Raw genomic sequence first — 22,340 nt, 5'->3', positions numbered from 1 at the left:
ACCAAAATAAGAAAAAACTAAAACAAAATAACAAATTCAAAATAAAAAAAACTAAACCGAAAACAAAATAACAAAACCAAATACAATATAACAAATCAGAAAACACAACGACATTTCCAGAATCAAAATACCAAATGAGAAAACAACAATTCACTCAAACCGGAAAAGGTAGGTATAGTTCGCAAATTAAATTCTTATTGCTGATTGGATGAGACATCTGTCACTCAAAACATACACGAAGTACTATCAGTGAAATCAGAATCATTTTTAAAGCACAATTAACAAAACTTAGTTGAGTAATATAGACGTACTATATTTTGAGTGACAGATGTCTCGTCCAATCAGTGGTACACAGAAAGTACTGCTGCCACACAGACATTTAGATGTATTTTCATTTAAGGATTAATTTCAGTATTTTAGGACTATATATTACTTTGGGCAACTGAGTTGTGTCAAAAGGGCTTTAAAAATTATTCTGATTTCACTTGATAGTACTGCTTGTATGTCTTGAGTGACAGATGTCTCATCCAACCAGCGATAAGAATTTTATTCACAAACTATACCTACCTTTTCCGGTTTGACTAAATTGTCGTTGTCTTTTCTCATTTGGTATTTTCTAGATATGTCGTTGAGTTTTCTGATTTGTTATATTGTTTTTGGTTTTGTTATTTATTTATTTTTTTTGTGTTGTTATTTTGTTTGCTGCGCTGTTATATTTTCGGTTTTGTTATTTTGTTTTGCACTTCTCGACCACCATAAAACAGTTTAGAGCACCTGTAGGATTATGCAACATTTGGAGGAAATGCAACATTTTACCACAACAAGGCAAACCTATATAAATTAAAAATGTATTTAAATAAAAAAGAGGTTTTTGGGGTAAGTCTGGTGATACATAAATTGTCACACGAAAAAATCACTATACAATCTATATAATTATTATAAATATATACTATTATAAACTGGTAGAATGTTTCCCTCATAATAAGTTCAGGACTAAGGATGGAATGCAAGTTCAGTAACAAAGTGATAAAAGTGATAGAATTAGATATTAAATGTCAAGCGCACAATGTGCAGGTACACTTTTACTTTTCCAAGAAAAGACGAGATAAAAAAACGGTTAAAGTCACATTTTATGATGCGTGTGTTGAATTTCTAATCGAATAGGAGAAAATTTATACAGTGTAATGTGTAATATGTGTAAATTTTGTAGTAAAATATAGAAGATCAAAAATAAACATAAAAAATTCAACAACGTTGTTAAAGCAGTGTCATGCTGCTTTAAACAAAGAGGATAGTGCAAGTTTTTAAATCAAAGAAAGTGTTGAGCCTTAATTATTGACTTATCGGAAATGTTTGACATTTTACATAATATTTTTTTCCATATTACATATTAGACACCTGAGAATTTTCTCACACTTTCTCCTGCTCTGAGTCAGCTCAGTGCAGAGGTTAAACACTTTACTGGAAAAACATTACATTACATCACCTCCTGTCCTTTCCTTTCAGCGCTCTACAGCAGTCGCACTCTGAGAGTGTGTAGCAGTGTGTGTGTGTGAGAGAGAGAGAAAGCGAGAGAGAGCATCTGTGCATATCAACCTCCTCTCTGTGCTTGCGTGTCTAAGACTATGCCTCGTTTTTGCGAGTGTGCATGTGAGAGTGTGTGTGTGTGTGCGAAAGAGTTTTGTCTCTGTGTGTAACAGAGTCAGCGCTGGCTCTATCCACCAGGACAAATCTGAGGATTTAGCTTCCATACGCTGCAGCTCTTTCTGCCGCCCAGTCTCGCACACAGCATGAATTGTGTGTGTGTGCTGATAATTATTATTTTTTGCACACGTTCAATGATTACACATGATCCATAAATGAAGTTTGTACTTAATACATTCCTTTAAAAAAAAAATGATGATGTTGAACGCTACAAACGGACAGTAAATGAGAGAAAACAAGCCCGAAGTGTCATACAAATTAAATAAACCAAAACCAGAAATTAAATGCTAATTGTGTTTTTATGACGCTCACGGGCATGTTTTCTCCCACAGCGATTCCTTTCTTCCAGTGAACAGAATTATGCAAATTTCATTAAAAACGAATATCTGCGACAAGCGCCTTCAGAGTCTGATCCAAAACGCTGCCCCGAATGAAACACTGCCCCGAATGTACCTACCCCCTGAGGTAGCTGTTCGGCAAGGGGGAGGGACTATAAGTTATGATCGTAATACCAACCGCATGCATTCAATTATCTCAAAGTTATCTCGTTAGTGTGTATAAAATTCTTAATACAATAACAGGACGGTGGTCCAGGATGATGCCCCGGTTACAGGGTACTACTGGAGGGTTACCTTAAACTTTTTTTACCTGATCAAGTTCCTAGCCCCAGTTGTTCTTATCCCTTTTGTGGTTCTGCTAAACCAAACATGCTGAACAGCTCACTTGTTCAAACACGGCTAATAGCTGGAGAATTTTATTCTAACGACATTACTGAATTATGCAGCGCTTACAAACTGCTAGCTTTCAAAACTGTGTTTAGCTTTAACTGCAAATCAATCAAATGTATCCGAATACATCAAACCTCATGAGCACGGCTGTAGTGCGATACACTCGTACAGTACCAGCTCCTCACCCACCACCGGGTCAGTGCAGCGCTGAGAATCACACATCACCCTGTTTATGTCTGATCAGTCCTGGTATATCTACTATATACAAAAACACGGCTCGGTGTTGATCAGAACCTGACCGGTTCTGGCCCCGTTTGTGACTCCGGTGCAGTTCTAGTGCCTGAGGGTGCTTGCTGTGAATGTGTGGATAAATTTAGCTTTGTGTCAGCCCAAAGCGGGTCACTCTCCTCTGCAAGAGAAGATTAAAGTGGGACAGCGGAAGAACCGGCAGGAACTCGGCAGGAACTCAAAAGGAACGAGTAAGCATAATAAATAATAAGGAGAAAGTTATCTACACTCAGGCTAAACTACATCATCGTTGACAAGTCTCTGCTCAGCTTCAGTTCCACTGAGGGAAGCGTGTCCTCAACATCTCACTGAAGGAGGTGTGGCCTCAGGTTCTGTCAGTCTCACTGAAGGAGGTGTGGCCTCAGGTTCTGTCAGTCTCACTAAGGGAAGTGGGGCCTCAGGTTCTGTCAGTCTCACTGAAGGAGGTGTGGCCTCAGGTTCTGTCAGTCTCACTGAAGGAGGTGTGGCCTCAGGTTCTGTCAGTCTCACTGAAGGAAGTGGGGCCTCAGGTTCTGTCAGTCTCACTGAAGGAGGTGTGGCCTCAGGTTCTGTCAGTCTCACTGAAGGAGGTGTGGCCTCAGGTTCTGTCAGTCTCACTGAAGGAAGTGGGGCCTCAGGTTCTGTCAGTCTCACTGAAGGAGGTGGGGCCTCAGGTTCTGTCAGTCTCACTGAAGGAAGTGGGGCTTCAGGTTCTGTCAGTCTCACTGAAGGAGCTGTGACTTCAGTTTCTATCAGTCTCACTGAAGGAGGTGTGGCCTTAGGTTCTGTCAGTCTCCCTTAAGGAAGTGGGGTTTAGGTTCTGTCAGTCTCACTGAAGGAGGTGGGGCCTCAGATTCTGTCAGATTTACTAAAAGAGGTGTGGCCTCAGATTCTGTCAGTCTTACTAAAGGAGGTGTGACTTCAGTTTCTATCAGTCTCACTGAAGGAGGTGTGGCCTCAGATTCTGTCAGTCTTACTAAAGGGGGTGTGACTTCAGTTTCTGTCATTCTCACTGAAGGGGGTGGGGCCTCAGATTCTGTCAGTCTCACTAAAGGAGGTGTGGCATCAAATACTGTCAGTCTTACTAAAGGGGGTGTGACTTCAGTTTCTGTCAATCTCACTGAAGGAGGTGTGGCCTCAGATTCTGTCAGTCTCACTAAAGGAGGTGTGGCCTCAGATTCAGTCAATCTCACTGATGAAGGTGTGGCTTCAGTTTATTTTATTCTCACTGAAGGGGTGTGTGGCCTCAGACTCTGTCTGTATCGCTTAAGCAGGTGTGGCCTGACTGTCAGCATCACTGGAGGGTCTTTCAGCCTCTTTGAGAGAGGTGTGGCCTGCCATTAAAGGAGGTGTGGCCTCAGTTTATTTTAGCCTTTCTGAAGGAAGGCTAAAAGTACCAATCTCAGTCAAGGAGGTGGGACCTCACTGTCAGTATGATTGAAGTAGGTGTGGCCTGAGTGTCTTTCAGCCCTTCTCAAGGATGTGTGGAGTCAGTGTTAGTTAGGCATACCTTCCCATTGAAAAAGGTGTGGCCTCTTTGTGGGTCTAATTTGCATTCTCAAACTGACACTTTTTATGTTTCACTTTTTATGTCATTTTCCAGCTGTCAATACAAAACATGTTTTATGTTTTTACATATAATACCAGTCAAAATTTTAAATACACCTTCTAATGCAATGTTTTTTGTTTTTTGTTTAGCGATTTATTTTTTCTACATTCTAGAACAGTACTGGAGATTTTAAAACTATGAAATAACACTTATGGCATTTGATAATTAAGCAACAACAGTCATTTGTTATTTATGGACATGAAGGTCGGCTGTTCTGGTACAGTTCTCGCAAGAACAGTATTGTGTCGAGTGTGTTTGCAAAACCCATCAAACTCCATGATGAAACTGTGTCTCATGAAGACCTTCCCACTAAAGCAAGACCAAAACTGAGCTCTGCTGCAGAGGAGAAGTTCATTTAGAGTCACCAGCCTCAGAAATCACCAATTAACAACCAGCACCTCAGATTAGAGCCGTTATGAAGCCTTACAGAGCAGAAGTAGCAGATATACATCTCATTATCAACTGTTCGAAAGGAGATTATTGTGTATTTTGGACAAACGCTTTCAGTATTGTTTAACAGTGTAGAGAAGAAATAAAAATCAGGAACGAACATGGAGTTAGAAAGTGCGTCCAGACGTTTGACTGGTACATTTAGTATGTTTACTGTAGTGATATATTTGTCAGCTGTTAGATGATTATGTGCCGTTTTTTAGTCATTTGGGATTTTTGGTTTGATCTGTGAATGTCGGTGCTTTTCCTTAGGCCTCCAAAGACTTGATTTATAAACTCTGTATAATTTGTGGAAAACAAGTAAATGTATCACGATGATTTACAGAGGTCTTTAATCTCATCTACAAGCAGTGTTTGTCAGAGCGAAGGCTGCGCTTCAAGGTCTGCATTCCGTCAGAATTATTAAGGAATAGTTTGAGTCAATATGAAACTTGCTTATCTGCTTTAATACATTGTGTTTGTATGTGTGTGTGTGTGTGTGTGTGGGTGTGTAGAAGAGGGTGAGTACTTCTTGAAAGTGCTGATCCCCAGCTATGCGGCCGGTTCAATTATCGGTAAAGGAGGACAGACCATCGTTCAGCTGCAGAAAGAGACCGGTGCCACCATCAAACTGTCCAAATCTAAAGACTTCTACCCAGGTAACACACACACACACACACGCGCACACATACATACACTCACATACACACACTGCTTTTATTTTTAAAGTTCAGAGCACAAAACACACGGTTATGTTTTCTATCCAAAAAAATCTAACTTTTCTCAGGAAACATGAACTAATCGATTCTTTCAGATAATTGAATAAGATGTCAGGCGTGAATTATTTCTGCTACAGGATATTGTATTTTCTGAAGTGGTTTTAGGATTCAATGTGCACCCTCTCAAATTCTCTCAGCTCTCTCAGTTTGTGGCAGTTTGGTCTACAGCGCAGTTCATGAACTGTTTTTTTTTTGTGCTGCGCAATTAATTATATAAAATCAGAAATCACGAAATCCAATGTATTACAGATTGTATAGATATAGTCAGGAATTAATTTAAGCACTTTTGCGGTGGTAAATAAACATCAGCAAACATCCGTTTAATGAGATTATTTGCGGGGTCATTTGCCGTTACTCAGTGAAATATAAAAAAAAAGTAAACTTTAAAGTTAAATATCTTTTAACTATTATAATTGCAATCATGAAATGTGTCAAAATAATCTCAATGTGATTTTTTTTTCTTTAATAAAATCATTCAGCCCTAGTTTTGTCCTTTATGTATGAATTTTGGTAAATATTACTGACACATGATGATATTATAAAAGGATAAAAATATGTCAACATATTAATCTGACCAATAAAGGAAGAGGTGTTTGACAAATGAGGAGGACAAATGAAGCCATCTTGGTGATGAGGTTCATTTTGTTTTGTTTAATTCATAATGCAATTCACCAAATACATACATGACAACATGTAACAGTATTTTCCTTACCGCATAATTCTCCATCGGACAAAAGTTTCCTCCCCCATCTCTGCGCACTTGATTTAACAAGGATAGAGACAGGAAAGTTAATGAAGACGTGTTGTTGTGTACGCTTGGATGCACAAAGGGTTTGTCTTTCCTATATATATACTATATACTGTATACATGCTGATGCTTCAAACTCATGAGGTGTTTCATCAGCAGTGATAAGATTATTTTGTGTTTTATTTAAAAAATAAAAAATAAAAGAAAAAACGTTTTTGGTACTATCTAACTTCATAGGTTAATATAATCCTAGCTAGCTTGACCTAGCATACCTGATACAGTTTTTTTTATAAGCATAATAAAAATGTGTTTATTAGAGTTATGCCTGAACACTTTTCTTGTTTACTTTTTATTTCTACATATTTCTGCCACATGTCAATCTGGAGTTTCATTTGAAATTAGGTAAAAGATTGCATTTCTAAAATAAATAGGTTCTTAATTAAAATCTAGTTTTTATTAAACAAAACTATTCATGACCAAAACTGCTGAGTTAAATTTTAATTATAGATTACAACAGTAACAAAACTAATAATAAAAAACAACGACTGTGCCTTAAAACTAAACTCAATTTAGCTGAATGAACACAGCCTGTGAAATGTTAACCTTAAGATGGAATGAGTCTCGTTATCTAATATAACGTATACTCGTTTGTTTCCTTCAAATAACATCAAAGCACCCACAATAAGACAGATATTTTCACCTCCACATATTCTCTTAAAATCGTTTCAAGCGAAATAAATGTAAATAAGTAAAAAGTCATATAAACCATTAAAACACACCTTGTACAGATAGTACTCACTCCATCTCCTCGCCTCATTTCCACCCTGAATAAAGCTCGAGGGGATAAAGCACCTTTAAATTCCCTGAAGATGAGGAGCTTTTTTTCCCCTTTTTCTACTTCTTCTTCTTCTTCTTCTTTTTCTTACACTGTATGCTATGCGAATGAAAATGCGGCTTAAAGTAAAGCAAGTATAATTTGTTATATTGAGTAATAAATTGGTTGGTGTAGTGGTTCCAAAAAAAAAATGTTATTAAAAACCGAGAGAGCTAGAGAAGCGCCTACATGTTTTGTCTTATCAGGAAAACCAGATGCCATTAAAATGTAAATTAGAGCGCTTTCACACAAGCGGAGTTTAGACCGTCTGAATCGAACCGTGATGTGTTTAGTCCCTTAGCGTGGTTCATGTTGGCGTGTGTGAGAAAGAGAATCGACCCGGATGCAGGAAAGTGAACCAAACAAGTGGTGTAGAGATGGACTGGACTCAGTGTTCTGGGGCCGATATTGATTCCTGATTGCCACTCCTCACTCATATCCTCTATACTCGGGTACACTTGCATATTTTCACCCTCCGATACAGCAGGTGGCAGTAGGCACCAAACCTAGTTGGTTTGGCCAGCCTCCATTAAACACAGAGACAAAGAGAACGATGAAATAAATCTTTGCACTATGCCTAAACTTATTGATATTTCAGAAAAGAGTCACACTTTTGCATGTCTTCCTACTTTATCAGCTGTGGCTGTGTAGATCAGAGGATGAGATTTCAACATGCTATGCCCACACTGAGATTTCGGTGGCACTGATGATGTCACATTCCAAACAGCGGTCCACTTCCATGTTCTGGTACGATTGGCTTCCATGCCTGATTCGATCCATGCTCGTAAGCAAGCCTACCATGTTTGAGACTGCCTTTTCCAGCGTACTCGTGTGCAGTTCCTGAGCTTGGAACACTTGTGTGACTTGAGGATCAGTTTTTGTTTTAGATCAGCATTAGTATTAATGCAGCTCTCATTGCAGCAATTTTTTAACTGCTGCTATTTTAGTCTGAAAGTGACATGTAGCTTTTGATTACATGAGTTACTTTTAGTTCCAACTGTTTTAACCAGCAATAAACCAATTTAGACCAAGTTTACTGTTTTGGTCTGTGTGAAAGAACCCAGCCCAGGCAATAAGAATTAGCCAATCAGGAATCAATATCAGCCTCAGAACACTGATCAGTCCATCTTTATACCACTCCTTTGGTTCACTTTCCTGCACTTGAGTCGATTCACTTTCTTACACCTGCCCAAATAAACCATGCAGATGGACTAAACATGTCACAGTTCGATTCAGGCATTCCTGGGCACGGTGCAAATCAGTAGTGTGAAAGCACCCATTTTGGACCCCATACTTCATCTGCAGTAGTGTCTAGTCCAAATCGGTGGACCAGTTTGGTAGTCTGTGGTGCATTTTCCCTATTGGCTTGGTTTCATACAAAGAAACATCCAATCGAACCAACAGTCATGTGAGAATGTTCCATTGGTTTAAATGAATATGGCCAGGAATGAGAACCTGAGCACAAGAAGAAGATTAGTGTTTGCTCCTGGAAAATATACCTATGAAAGAAAATTGCTTTGCAGAACTACCTTCAACAAAATGCAGAATTAACTTTGCGAAAGCGACTTACAATCAAAATACAATTCTGCTTTAGAAGAAGATCTGCAGTATACAGTCCACTGAGCAGAACAAGGAGTAAAATCATTTAAAAGTTAAGCAATGCCACCTGGACATCTTTTTGTTGGTTCAAAACGTTTCATTACTTCTTCAGTCTGGGAAGGGTAGGTTACAGACTCAAAGTGGATCTGTCCTCCAGGACTGTTTCTCACCTCACCTGAATAGGGTAGACAATAAAGAAGGTGAAAGTATGGGAGAGTCTTTAAAATGTGATGAACACACTCCCTTATGAGTGTGACAGAGTCGTAGGAAGCTGTTAGGTTTGGCCTCCTTGGTAGATGCATGAAGAGTTCTCCATCTTCCTGGGCATGGATGAAAAGCATGGGAGAAAGTGAGAGAAAGATTGTGTCTAAGACCTTCACCCCAGTTAAGGTAAGGGGTTTTCTACCTTGGCATAAATGGCTTCTTTTACCTCTTTCTCTCAAACTATCCATCCCAAATGTGTGTGCTTTGACTTTGAAGTCACACTGCTGATTCGGGTCCTGAAGTTTCTCCTGTGCTGAGCCATCAGCTTGTGTTGAGTCTGTTTGGTTTCTCCAGTATACTGTAGAGCTATATTGCTATATTGCTTTACAGATGTTCTGGTGTCCAGCGTGTGTTGAACATGTACAACAACATGCCGCAACTGGAGAGAGCTGATTGGCCGAGCTCTCTCAGAGGGCAGGGATGGGAACCACTAAGCCAATTACGGATTTAAAAAGAAAAACATTTCTTGCTTTTTTGTCATTATTTCATTCTTGCATTGGCCAGTTAGATTTTTACCTCCTAATGTGACCTCATATAAGAAGATACCCGCCACCCGCTCCCCAACCCCCAGCTGTCCTGTTTCTGGATGGTCGTGGCTCTGCAGCAGTTTATTTAAACAGACACTGAAACAGGGCGTTTAAAAGAGGAGTGAAACAGAGGGAGTTTGAGGTCAGGACAAAAAGCATTACCTGAGGGGTGTTTTAACTAGAGCATCTTAAAACAAATGAACTTCCATAAGATCCCAGACTCAGGTCTGCTTTAAGAGAAATTATGTGAGACATAACACAAACCAAACTGACCAGAAAACACATTTTGAAAGACATCACATGGCATTTCCCTTGACAATTTTAATCCTAATAACCTAAAATAGTTATTTTATTAATTTGTTTTATATCAACCATATTCATTTAGGAAATGCACTCAGAACAGGTTAAATATAATTATATTTGTTATTAATTCTTATATATTGTTATTATATTTGTTATTTAGCATTATAAATGTTAAATGTGATGAAATGTACTTTCAGTAACAAAAAACAAACAAGATTTTAAACATTTTGTCACATGTGCCACCCAGACACACCACCATTTTGGAAATAATGTCATGGGTACCCAGATTTATAGATCGTCACATGACCGCAACATAAACTGAGCTAAATAAAATAACGATCAATTATTCATTTTATAAAAAAAAAATCAATTAATATTGACTGATTAATTCCTAATACCTATAATCCCTATAAAGAAATATTATGAATTAGGTTTGCTTTAAAGACATATTGTGAAGTTTAGTGCAGCGTGAGTTCACTTATAGATTTTGTGTTCATTGTGATACAATTAAAATGGTCAGCAGTATACTGGAGTAGTGACCACATGAGTCCCTGCATTGTGGGTATTGTGAAATGACAGCTGTTTGGTCTAAACACACACACACACACACACACACTCAGAGCTTTATAAAAAGCACTTTACTAGTTGAGGGCATTAAAATGTCAGAACTGTCCTGTCAGGGATTAAACACACATGCGCAACCACACACACACACACGTACACTCAGAGAAAGATTTTGCATTTATTATCATGGTAATATCTTCCTCTCGATTAAAATATTGCACTACTTTTGTAAACTGAGTCTTTAACTCAAACCAAATTTCATTTAATCCCTTCTCCCGCAAAAAAGAATGTTTGTGTTTAACATTTTAAAACGAACAGAGCGATAAAAGTTTATAAAGCCGTAACATTTTACGCACCGGACTCAGAGCTAAGTTGATGGCAGTGTTGATTAGGTGGCGTTCCTGTTTAAAGCTGAACGCCAGGGAACAATGAACAGAAGATCTATAAAAAGAAACGAACATCTTGAACAAAATATTTATAATGTAGACTCACATGTAAATGCAGCAGGAGTAACTGTGTACAAGCGTTATGTGGCGTGGAAATGCACAGTTTTATTACTCTCAGTCCCTCTGTGTGCAATTCAGTATAAAGCAGGAAGGTTTCCTATATTTGTGTGTGTGTGTGTGTGTGTGTGTGTGCTGTATATACAGTGGGGCAAAAAAGTATTTATTTAGCCACCAATTGTGCAAGTTCTCCCACTTAAAAAGATGAGAGAGGCCTGTAATTTTCACCATAGGTATACCTCAACTATGAGAGACAAAATCTTTTGCAAATTTTGGTGGAAAATAAATATTTGTTCACCTACAAACAAGCGAAATGTCTCGCTCTCACAGACCTGTAACTTTGTCTTTAAGAGGCTTCTCTGTCCTCCACTCGTTACCTGTATTAATGGCATCTGTTATCATTATAAAAGACACCTGTCCACAACCTCAAACATTCACACTCCAAACTCCACTATGGCCAAGACCAAAGACCTGTCAAAGGACACCAGAAACTAAATGGTAGACCTGCAACAGGCTGGGAAGACTGAATCTGCAGTAGGTAAGCAGCTTGGTGTGAAGAAATCAACTGTGGGAGCAACTATTAGAAAATGGAAGACATACAAGACCACTGATAATCTACCCTTGATCTGGGGCTCCGCGCAAGATCTCACCCCGTGGGGTCAAAAGGATCACAAGAACTGTGAGATCCCAAAACCACACAGGGGGACATAGTCATTGACTTGCAGAGAGTTTGGACCAAAGTAACAAAGGCTACCATCAGTAACACACTGCAATGCCAGGGACTCAAATACTGCAGTGCCAGACGTGTCCCCCTGCTTAAGCCAGAACATGTATAGGCCTGTCTGAAGTTTGCTAGAGAGCATTTGGATGATCCAGAAGAGGATTGGGAGAATGTCATATGGTCAGATGAAACCAAAATAGAACTTCGTGTTTGAAGGAGAAAAAATGCTGAGTTGCATCCAAAAAACACTATACCTACTGTAAAGCATGGGGGTGGAAACATCATGCTTTTGGGCTGTTTTTCTGGAACCAAGACGACTGACTTGTGTAAAGAAAAGAATGAATGGGGCCATGTATCGTGAGATTTTGAGTAAAAACCTCCTTTCATCAGCAAGGGCATAGAAGATGAAATGTGGCTGGGTTTTTCAGCATGACAATGATCCCAAACCCAGCGCCCGGGCAACAAAGGAGTGGCTTCGTAAGAAGCATTTTAAGGTCCTGGAGTGGCCAAGCCAGTCTCCAGATCTCAACCCCATAGAAAATCTTTGGAGGGAGTTGAAAATCCATGTTGCCCAGCGAGAGCCCCAAAACATCACTGCTCTAGAGGAGATCTGCATGGAGGAACGGATATACTTTTGCCCCACTGTATGGTCTATTGGCAAAAGTATTTACCTGCCTGCCTTTACATGCATATAAACTTGAGAAACATCCAATTCTTAATCCATAGGCTTTATTATGATTTTGGCCCCGCCCCCTTTGGAGCTATAACAGCTATAGAGCAGTCTCGGCTCTAATTCATCCAAAAGGTGTTCTGATGGGTTGAGGTCAGGACTCTGTGCAGGCCAGTCAAGTTCTTTCACACCCAAAACACACTCCTAAACCTTGTGGTAAGCCGTCTCAGAAGAGAGAGAAGCTGTTATGACTGCAAAGTGGGCGGGGCCAACATCATATTAAACCCTATGGGTTAAGAATTAGATGTTAAACAAGTTCAAATGCATGTCAAGGCAGCCAAACCCATACTTTTGGCAATATAGTACATATATATTAGAACTGGGAAGAAAATCAATCTTAATAATCTTTTTAAAGGAACGAGCTACATTTAATTACTCATTAAACTTTTTTAGGGTATAAAATTGTAACAAAATTTGCGCACAATGTAATACTGAATAAGAGTTATTTATAAAATATAAAACTTTCACAGAATCTCGTTTTAATTGAATCATCACAGATGGATTGTAATAATATTGTATCGAGAGGTGATTTAACATTTTTCTACAACTGGTTTCCTGTTTGTTCATTCCTATCATTCTTCCTTGTCATACCAATGTGCACTGTTAAAAGTCCTCCAACATTAAGTTGGATTTTTAGGTCTACAACTAATCCCTTTATTTGTCCTTATATAGAATCTTTCGTCCTCTCCTTTCCTGTGAGCCAGTGACCTGTAGCTCTGTTTATGACAAGCTCTCGCTGCTATGTTTTTTTTTTTCTTTTTCTTTTTCCTAGTGTGAGATAATACTTCACCAACAATTAGAGAAGCAGCTTTTGGTCCTGCATTAAAAAGAGCCGTTCATGTCTGTCAGTGTGGCGTTTAGATTAAAAGCGGACAAAAATAAAGAGAGCTTTAACAGGCGTCCTTTGTTTTACGAGCTGCTGAGAGCAGAGTATTCGAAGCCCCTGTGGTTCACAGGGCACCTATAAAAAGAAGCCCCTCTAAGCCAAAGATTTACTCGTGCTCAAGAACCCTGTGAAACACACACAAACACACGTATACACGCGCGTATACACGCGCTTACATAAACCTAAACTTACGATATTGTCCATCTCTCTTATACACATGCACACGTTCACAAACACACATGACTGAACCCACAGTTTCACTCCGATCGTTATGTTTGGAGTGGAACAGTGTCATGTTTTTGTCGTATCTGTGTGTGTGTGTGTGTGTGTGTGTGTGTGTGGTTAACTTCTTTGATTGATTTGACCTTAATGTGTTCTCACACGATGTACCTACTCAGCACCCGCTGACACAAGTGGATTTGAATGAGTGTGTGAGTTTCAGCCATTTTCATACACACACACACATGCACAGAAACCTGAGACTTTTTCCATTTACTTTAACCATCAGACTGTTTGTATCTACTTTATCCTCCCAACAACAAAACACACACACACACACACACTGCATCCTGCTGTTTGGTGTTCGTTGACCTGCAATTTAAGGATAAGCATCGAAATGATTTCAGAGTGTGTCGCTTTATCACACTCCCACATGCTCAGCAGTGCGGCACCGAGTGAGTGGCGTGGTTTGAATAAGAACAGGTGTTTATAGAGCAGATGCTTGATACCCAATCTGGTGCACAAAGATGACATCACAACCGAGGACCTCATACATAGACGGCCAAGTTTCAGCACTGCTCCCCACAAACATTCACACCAGACTTTTTTTTTTCGTCCCCTTTTCACACTTTTTGGAGAATTGTACTTGTATAACTTTTTACGACCCTCCACTTTATGGCTTTTCTGAGTTCCAAAATAATGACACTGAGAGGCCTTTCCCACAATCTTAAAATTGATCCCGAACTGTCATGGTCCAGAGACCATGGGAATTCAAAGTGAGATTTGTCATAAGGTCAGTTGGAGTTTGAAGCTTTACACCATGATAGAAAATGTTGGAAAATATATTGAATCCAGGGCTAAATCCAACCCCGCGCATGATACAACAAAATAGTACGCTCTAATATCCACGAGGGCAAAATGGACGCCCCACTTGTAATTTGCACAAACAAAAAAAGAGCAGCGTGGAGTGATTTATTCATTTTATGTTCTGAGGGTGTACCTGGTGCCATTATTTCTCAAAACAGTATGGAGAAAGTGTTTTGTTTTAAGAAGGGTCGCTCAAGCCATCAGGAAGAAGCCGGACACTCATCCACGTCCATGGCTGCTGACGATGCACATCCCTGCTATTTTGCCCACAATGTCGACGCGCTGCAAAAACTTTCACCTGTTGGGTTCCCTGAAAGCAGCCCTACGAGGACGATGATTCACTTCTGATGAAGAAGTAAGGACAGCAGTGCATTCGTGACTCACAGCTCAGCCTAAAGCAATTTTTAATGAGGGAATACGAAAGCTTGTCGACAGAAAAGCAAGGAGGTTATGTCGAAAAATTATGTATTTGTCATTTCTAAAATTTATTCTACAGCCAGAGTGTGGATAATTTTTGACTTACCCTCATGTATACTAAATCCAATCTTCTGCACTTAACTGCTTATAGATTCTACACTAGGTAGGTTGATGTTTATTATAGAAGTTTGCATCAGGCTTGAGACAGTTCTAAGACAGTTCAGAAGCTGCTTGAGCACGAGTTTGACATGTTACAGTTTTCTAGGTGATTTATTAATACTGAACATCTAAGTATTTCATAGCTAAGGTGTAGAGTTGGTTTAAGGTGTGTGATGTCATAGGGTCTAGTCGAGGGTTGAAAATTTTGGGAATGTGGGAAATACCTTGAAATATTTGTGCAAAGAAAATTGTGCAATTACACAAATTATGGTCACAAAATAATGCCAAAAATTATAACAACTATGCCAAAGATTAATCCTGAGTGGATTTTAGCTTTTACAGAGTGAAACAAGTGCAAGCCTTTTTATGGCAATGGGGTTCTTTTAATAATAGTTTGAAAATAAACTGTGCATTCTGTTTATTAGGGCATTTTTTTTTTCGTTGTTATTGAAGGTTGTTAAATAAAATGCATTACAAATATCCATTATAAAAGACCATATTTTCTGCAGTACTAGTGTCATGGTTACAAATATATAAATCTCAATATTGGGACATACCAATGAGATTCTTAGAGCAAAATTTATTACCTGAAAGTCAGTTCTATTACTTTGTGCACATTGTTGACATTACGGAATTGAATTTCCACTTCAGTAAATCGCATTGCAGGTGCTAAATGAATCTGTTTTTGTAAATAGTTTAAAATTATATCTAGCATGAATAATTTATACCGCCTTACAATGACCAGATATTCATGTTTGTGCTGCATAAAACATAAAATTCTATGCAGTTTCCACATTGGGCATTCAAGTCATCAGGTTTCATTTAATAGATATAATGTTAAGGATTTTTAGCAGTTTGTTAGCAGCTAGACTAGCAAATTGTAAATATGGTGGGAAGGAGGTAATACAATATGTACTGTAAGTAAAAAAAGTGCTTAATTTAAATATGCCTAGTGGTCTACTTTTTTTTTGGACTCATTTTTTCTGTTTGGAAAGATAGGAAAGTTCTGAGGGTCGGATTTCTTGTGACAGTTCAAGATGCGTCGTATTTGCAGCCAAAAGGGTTTGAGCTTACATGTGGGATTTAACATTGGCTCAAACAGCTCAGAAGCCGTTCATTCCCTGAAGAGGTGCAGCTGTACACGATGAACCATTAAAAACACATCAAAATGCCGAGACACAAGTAACACCTCAGGTATCTGCCTGTGGGAAAGAGAAAATAATTTGGGTGTCATCTTTATAACTGTGGTAAAAGTCATATGAATAGCTTTCCAAGGGAACAGGACAGAGCACCGAGCCTTGTGGGTGAGAAAGTGAAGAAATGACATCTAGCCCATATTGATTTTCATGTCGCCTAATACAAGCACCCCTTTGGTGAGTAAACATGGTTCAGGTTCCTAAACATGCATATACAAAGGTCAAGAACAAATTTGTGTGAAACCTTTACAGGGTTTAAAGCGTCAACGGGTCATATGCTGCATTTTTTTCTGTGTGCATGGTGGTTTTGCAAGAAGTTAACTATAACAAACAGAAGCAGCATGAGGGTTAAATTATATCCAAGGAATATGTGGGAAGGAGTCATTGGTCTGGAGCTGAAAAAAAAGAACAGAAATAAAAGGCTGGTTTCTGTGAGTGAGAAAAGAATGAGTCAGCTCTGGTAGTTAAAAAGTAATGACCATGGAAGTAGGGAGTTTTTTTTTTTGTGATATATACTGTAGTGATGGCGTTTGTTTAGGATCCAGAGCGAGTCACATTTTGCGGTGGCAGATTTGTAAAGAACTGTAAAGATGACTGTAAAAGTAGCACTATTGTCTTGTTAGCTAACTGCCCGTATCACATGACAAACACCTACCAGGCAGGGTAAAAAGGGTAACTTGAAGCCAACCTTTCTGTTGTTGTTGTTTTTTTTTGTTTGTTTGTGTATTTGTTTGATTTTTTTAACTATTTTTTCTGCTGCTTTGGGGAAAAAGAGGTGTTTGTCCTCTTCCACATTCACAAGCTTATAGAAGCCTGTAATTGATTGCTGTTGATTTACAGAGGTGTGAAAGCATGCCATCCCTCCCACCCAGAAAGCACAGCCAGTTTTAGCTCTTGGACTTGGCTGTGGCATGCTCAAGTATCAAACTCAACTTTTCTAATAGGAAGTCACCATGGAGATTCAGACATCCATGAGTAAATCCCTGGTGGATGGAAAGAGACGCAGGAGGTTGTGTAACTTATTTCAGAAGCATATTAAATTCTGTTGTAGCCTGGGGCAACTTAAAGTGAAAAATAAATTGCTGGGATTCCCTCAGTACAAAGTTATATCATGATCATTATATAAATGTGTTCAGGAATATTTTTCCTATTTACTAAAATGAAAGAAATTCCTGTTTCTAAAATGTTAACTAAAAAACTGTGTTAGGTCCAAGGTGACATTATGTATTGTCCTTTTTTGAGTGACAATTAAAACAGGTTAATAGCTATAATAGTTTAATAAAAAGTGTTATTATTTAGATTAGATGGTTTGTGATTTCTCAATTTTAAATTAGGTTACCATGGTTATGCTTCATGAGAACTTTGGGAATCCCTGCCCTAGAGGACCAGGAGAAAATACTACAAAGGTTAGACATAAAGGTTATGATAACAGCATGGCATTCATGTGATGAGATATTAGGATGTAAGAGACATGAAGGACAAGAAGCTCCACTCCACTTCTGGGCTATAAGCAGACCCCCTGCCGATTCATCACCGAGAGTAAGAGAATTCAGAGACAGAGGACGACAGAGCAGCTGGCGTTGCCGAGTTCTCCGCGGTGATCCATTTCCCTGTCAGAGCCAGGAAGTGGAGTGCATGGATCGAAGCCAAGGCTGAGATGAAGTCAGCTTTGTGGACAGATTGATAGTTCCAGAGCCCACCTACAACTCCTGCCTGAGATTGCTGCGAGATTATTGGCATTGCTATTTCTGAGATGTGAGAAAGAAAAGGTGGCTGAAGAGGTCTGTGAGATTTAAAATAGAGTACCTGAGAACAAAGATGATGATGAAGTAGTGGTCCTATTATGGTGCCTGCCTGAAGATGTTGGTCCAGAAACTGAAAGGTTGAAAGGTACAGGGTGGTTATGTTTATTTATTCCTTTAGAAACATATTTACAGTGGATCTATTTTCTCGTGCAATACGAACAACTTGCATTCCAGTAGGGCTATCACTCACACTTCTGCAATGTGTTATGATTTCTGGAACCAAACAAGACCGTCTCCATCAAAGCAACTGTTGAGACTGTCGAGGGTTCTTTATCCTTAGCAACAGGATTCCAGGCGGGTCATCATCTTCGACTGCCAAAGAAGGATCAACTGTGTGTGTGGTGTGTGTTTGCAGCAGCTGTGGAAATAGTAAACACTAGACAATTAACATTTAACGTTATACTCTGTACCTGTGTTTGTGTTCGTGTGTGTGGACGTGTTTAGGTACGACAGAGCGTGTATGTTTAATCCAGGGTACAGTGGAGGCGCTGAATGGAGTTCATAACTTCATCGCCGAGAAAGTGCGTGAGATGCCGCAAAGCAGCCAGAAAAGCGAACCAGTCAGTATCCTGCAGCCTCAAACCACCGTTAACCCCGACCGGGTCAAACAGGTCAGTCAAGCACATACACACGGTCTGTGTGAATGGGCAAAAAATTTAAAATTGATCACAGATTAAGCTGCTCTTACATGCTGAGGGCAGTGAGGCAGCAAGTTATATTGAAGCATTGAGTGTGGTAGGAATATCATGCTAGGGGTGTTCCCCAGGGAGAAAGAGCCAGACTGGGCCCAAAAAGAGCTAGAGCACTGGGTTATTTTTACCTGTGTGTTCCACGGAAAGAGAGGGGGGCAGCTGCACAGTAAGCCCCGGGATCAACGAATGGCTGAGATAAGCAATGACTGGTCAGTGAGACTTTATAGACCCAAACTCGACTCTCACTCTCTCTTCTGCTCCCAGACAAGACACACAAACACTAACACTAAGTAAGCTGCATACAGTACTGTAGATGTGGGTGGAAGTCTTTGAGTCTGCTCATCAGACTGCAGTCCAATTGTCTGAAACTGGCTCTGGAGTGTTTTAGAGCTTGCAACAGTGAACCAATCACCTCAAACTTTACCATCTGTGTCTAAATGAGTGACAGGTATTGTCCGTAATGTTGCTTGCCAGTGACATCTTATCTCACCCTGCCATCGTGCCTGTAAGGGACAAAATAACTAGCACATAACACCATTTGAATGAGATTTGTAGGGTGACAAATGTCATAAATCCGCTGCAGGTAATATGACTCTATTCTCAGAATTTTGTTTAGGTTTGGATATAAACTCCATAAATTTTTCAGGAAAATATAGGTTTCTCTGTTCTGTTTGCAGAGTGCTTCAACACTCACTTAAAGCTTCTAACCTTCTCTGATGCAGGCTAAACTGATCGTGCCAAACAGCACAGCGGGGCTGATCATTGGTAAGGGCGGAGCAACGGTGAAGTCGGTGATGGAGCAATCGGGCGCCTGGGTGCAGCTCTCACAGAAGCCCGAGGGCATCAACCTGCAAGAGAGAGTGGTGACAGTGAGCGGCGAGCCTGAGCAGAACCGCAAGGCTGTAGAGATTATTGTGCAGAAGATCCAGGAGGACCCTCAGAGCAGTAGCTGTCTCAACATTAGTTATTCTAATGTCACAGGACCTGTGGCCAACTCTAACCCCACAGGCTCACCATATGCCAACAGTGCTGAGGTTCTACCTAGTGCCGCTGCTGCTGCCGCTGCCACTGCATCCACACTGCTGGGCCAGGCGGGCCTTGCCAGTTTCCCCTCTGCAATGTCTGGCTTCTCGGGCAATGACCTGCTGGCCATCACCTCTGCCCTGAACACACTTGCCAGTTACGGCTACAACACCAACACATTGGGGCTTGGCCTGAACCCAGCAGCCGCCTCTGGGGTGTTAGCCGCCGTCGCTGCTAGTGCTAACCCTGCAGCTGCTGCCGCAGCTAACCTCTTAGCATCGTACGCCAGCGAGGCATCTGGGGGAGCAGCTCACCCGGCTGCACCCGGGCTTGCTGGCTTCTCACTTGGTTCTCTCGCAGCAGCCACTGGGGCTTCCAACGGCTACCTGAACCCGGCCACTTCCCCATTGGTGGCCTCGTCACTGCTGGGGACCGAGAAACTTGCTGAGGGTGGCAAGGAGGTGCTGGAGATCGCCGTGCCTGAGAACCTGGTGGGTGCCATTTTAGGGAAAGGGGGGAAGACACTGGTAGAGTACCAGGAGCTGACAGGGGCGCGCATCCAGATATCAAAGAAGGGCGAGTTCATCCCAGGCACACGCAACCGCAAGGTGACCATCACAGGGTCGCCGGCAGCAACACAGGCCGCACAGTATCTCATCAGCCAGCGGATCACGTATGAGCAAGGCGTCCGTGCCACAAACCCTCAGAAAGTGGGCTAGAGATGGAACTCAAGTGATGGGGGGAGGGAGGGAGGGCAGCGAGGAAAGGGATTCGAAAGAGGAATGAGCAAGAGAGCAACCAAAGGACGAGACGAACAAACAAAAGACAAAAAAGGTCAGTAAGGGGAACAGAGGAAAAAGAGTACGTCTCCATGTGCTTGTTTCAGAGGAAAGAAACAAAACAAAAAAAAAGTGAGAAAGGAAAGATATTCACCTGGGGGCAGAGGTGTGTAAGAATTTGGGACTGAAATTATGCTGTTTATTTAGTTTTTTTTTTTTAACTTGATCTAAGGGGTGTAGACTGTGAGGGGCTCAGTAATGAACCTTGTATCACTCTGGGAGGTCGGAGACTCAGGCCTCACCTCGTCGGTTTCTCACACAGTCAGGGACCAGATAGGTTCCATTTTATTTTTCTGTCATTGGTGGAGCCTGTACAAATGAATCCAAATTTACCTGAAGTAGTCTTGTACGGTTTTCCAAATTAACACAAGTGAGGCAGGTTTTTTTTTTTTTTCTTTTTTTTTCTGACTACTTGCGCTAGCCGTTTTAGATCCACATTACCGGATTTCTCCCATTAATTGGACAGCAGATTTCTCTCAATCACAATAGATTTAGATTTTTACTTAAACCTGTCAAATCAGGTTGATCTGAATGTATAAAGACTTCCTGGTCTTGCTTTTTTTTTGTGTCAGGAAGTTCAAACTGAGTGTTTGTTTGGCATCAGCAGCCGAACCTGACTCAGTCACAGAAAGGCAGGCAGACAACAAATGTTAAAAGGTTAAAAGGTCCCTTTGAGAGGACAGGAATGTAAACACATACACCCACACACACACACACACACACACACACAAACTGCAAGCGCGGTTTAGTCACTCCCTGTTTGGTGCTATAAAGAAATCACTAATGAGACAACATCAGATATTTGAGAAATTTCTTACAGTACTTAGCTAGGCTTTAGCACTATGGGGTTGAAATAACCTTCGCCTAATTATTAATTGAAAGCAATTTTGTGATGTGGTCATAACATCATTAACAAAAACACATTAGGGAAAACAAAAACACGCTTTTAAGCAGGTAAAACATTTACTAATGTTTGGCATTACTGCCTTCAACCGAAACAATTGATGCAAGAACTTCAGACATGTAAAACATCTCAAAAACAATCTCCTGATGTACTGATTATAGGACTCGGGACAGATAGTCACACTAACATTACCATTAAGATATAAGCACTTCGAGTGTTACACCAGACTCAAAATGTCCATTATATTTCTCCAGTAAACACTGGTGATTTTTAAAACGTGTGGGTTTTGTTTTAGTTTTTGGGTTGTTGTTTTTTTTTTTTTTTTTGTACAAATAGAGCTCAAGCTGATATACCTCATGTTTGGACAGACTGGGAAAAGAAATGAAAGAATTTCCAGTTTGTATGCAGTGCAATGAAGTCCTCGTTTGAGTTCCAGTTGGCAACCAGTTCACTACTGCGCATTCTAGCCTCGATGTCGGCCTGCCGGGGGTCTGGCAGCGTAAGGAAGGGAGCGCAGACAACGCAACGCAGCCTTTGTCAAAATATTAATAGCAAGTCGTTTTCCACTTCGATGCTGGCATTAGTTATCTGGCGTGAACGGATCCCGTGTCTTAGCGAGCCGCAAACGTGCTGAGAGTGCTCGTCTCGGAGAAACCGCACATCTTCTAGCATTATGGCTGAGGCTCAATGCCTTTCCTGTGCAGTTCTCTGTTGTTGTTTTTTTTTGCCTGAGCGTAACAGCTCTGTATCCATTGTGTTGTGGGATGCCTTCTTTGGAAAACAGCATGGCAGAGTAATAAATAGCATGTTTTTTTTTTAATGCCACACACTTAGCATCGTTGTCTCTGCTGCTAACTGCATTTTGAAATCTAGCAAAAGGAGATATGAGGTACAGAACTTGTACAGATAAACCAGAAGGTGATCTCTTTTAAACCACACTGTGAATCAAGCAGCCGACACCATCCTAAACTCTGGAATGTACTG

At 40.4% G+C, this 22,340-nt stretch overlaps 1 protein-coding gene across 2 annotated transcripts in view; it reads left to right on the top strand.

Moving 5' to 3' along the window:
* The window catches only part of nova1 (NOVA alternative splicing regulator 1), a 35,946-nt gene extending 15,614 nt beyond the window's left edge, over positions 1-20,332 (top strand). For both annotated transcript variants that reach the window (XM_053485795.1, XM_053485796.1), the window contains exons 2-4: positions 5,253-5,396; positions 18,343-18,509; positions 19,313-20,332. In XM_053485795.1, coding sequence (XP_053341770.1) covers positions 5,253-5,396; positions 18,343-18,509; positions 19,313-20,332 — 1,331 coding nt within the window. The remainder of the gene's footprint in view (positions 1-5,252; positions 5,397-18,342; positions 18,510-19,312) is intronic.
* Positions 20,333-22,340: the final 2,008 nt, after the last annotated feature.

Source organism: Clarias gariepinus, chromosome 24, assembly GCF_024256425.1.
Source record: "Clarias gariepinus isolate MV-2021 ecotype Netherlands chromosome 24, CGAR_prim_01v2, whole genome shotgun sequence".
NCBI lineage: Eukaryota > Metazoa > Chordata > Actinopteri > Siluriformes > Clariidae > Clarias > Clarias gariepinus.
Note: the sequence above shows the minus strand (reverse complement) of the source record. Positions and strands in the feature narration are given on the sequence as shown.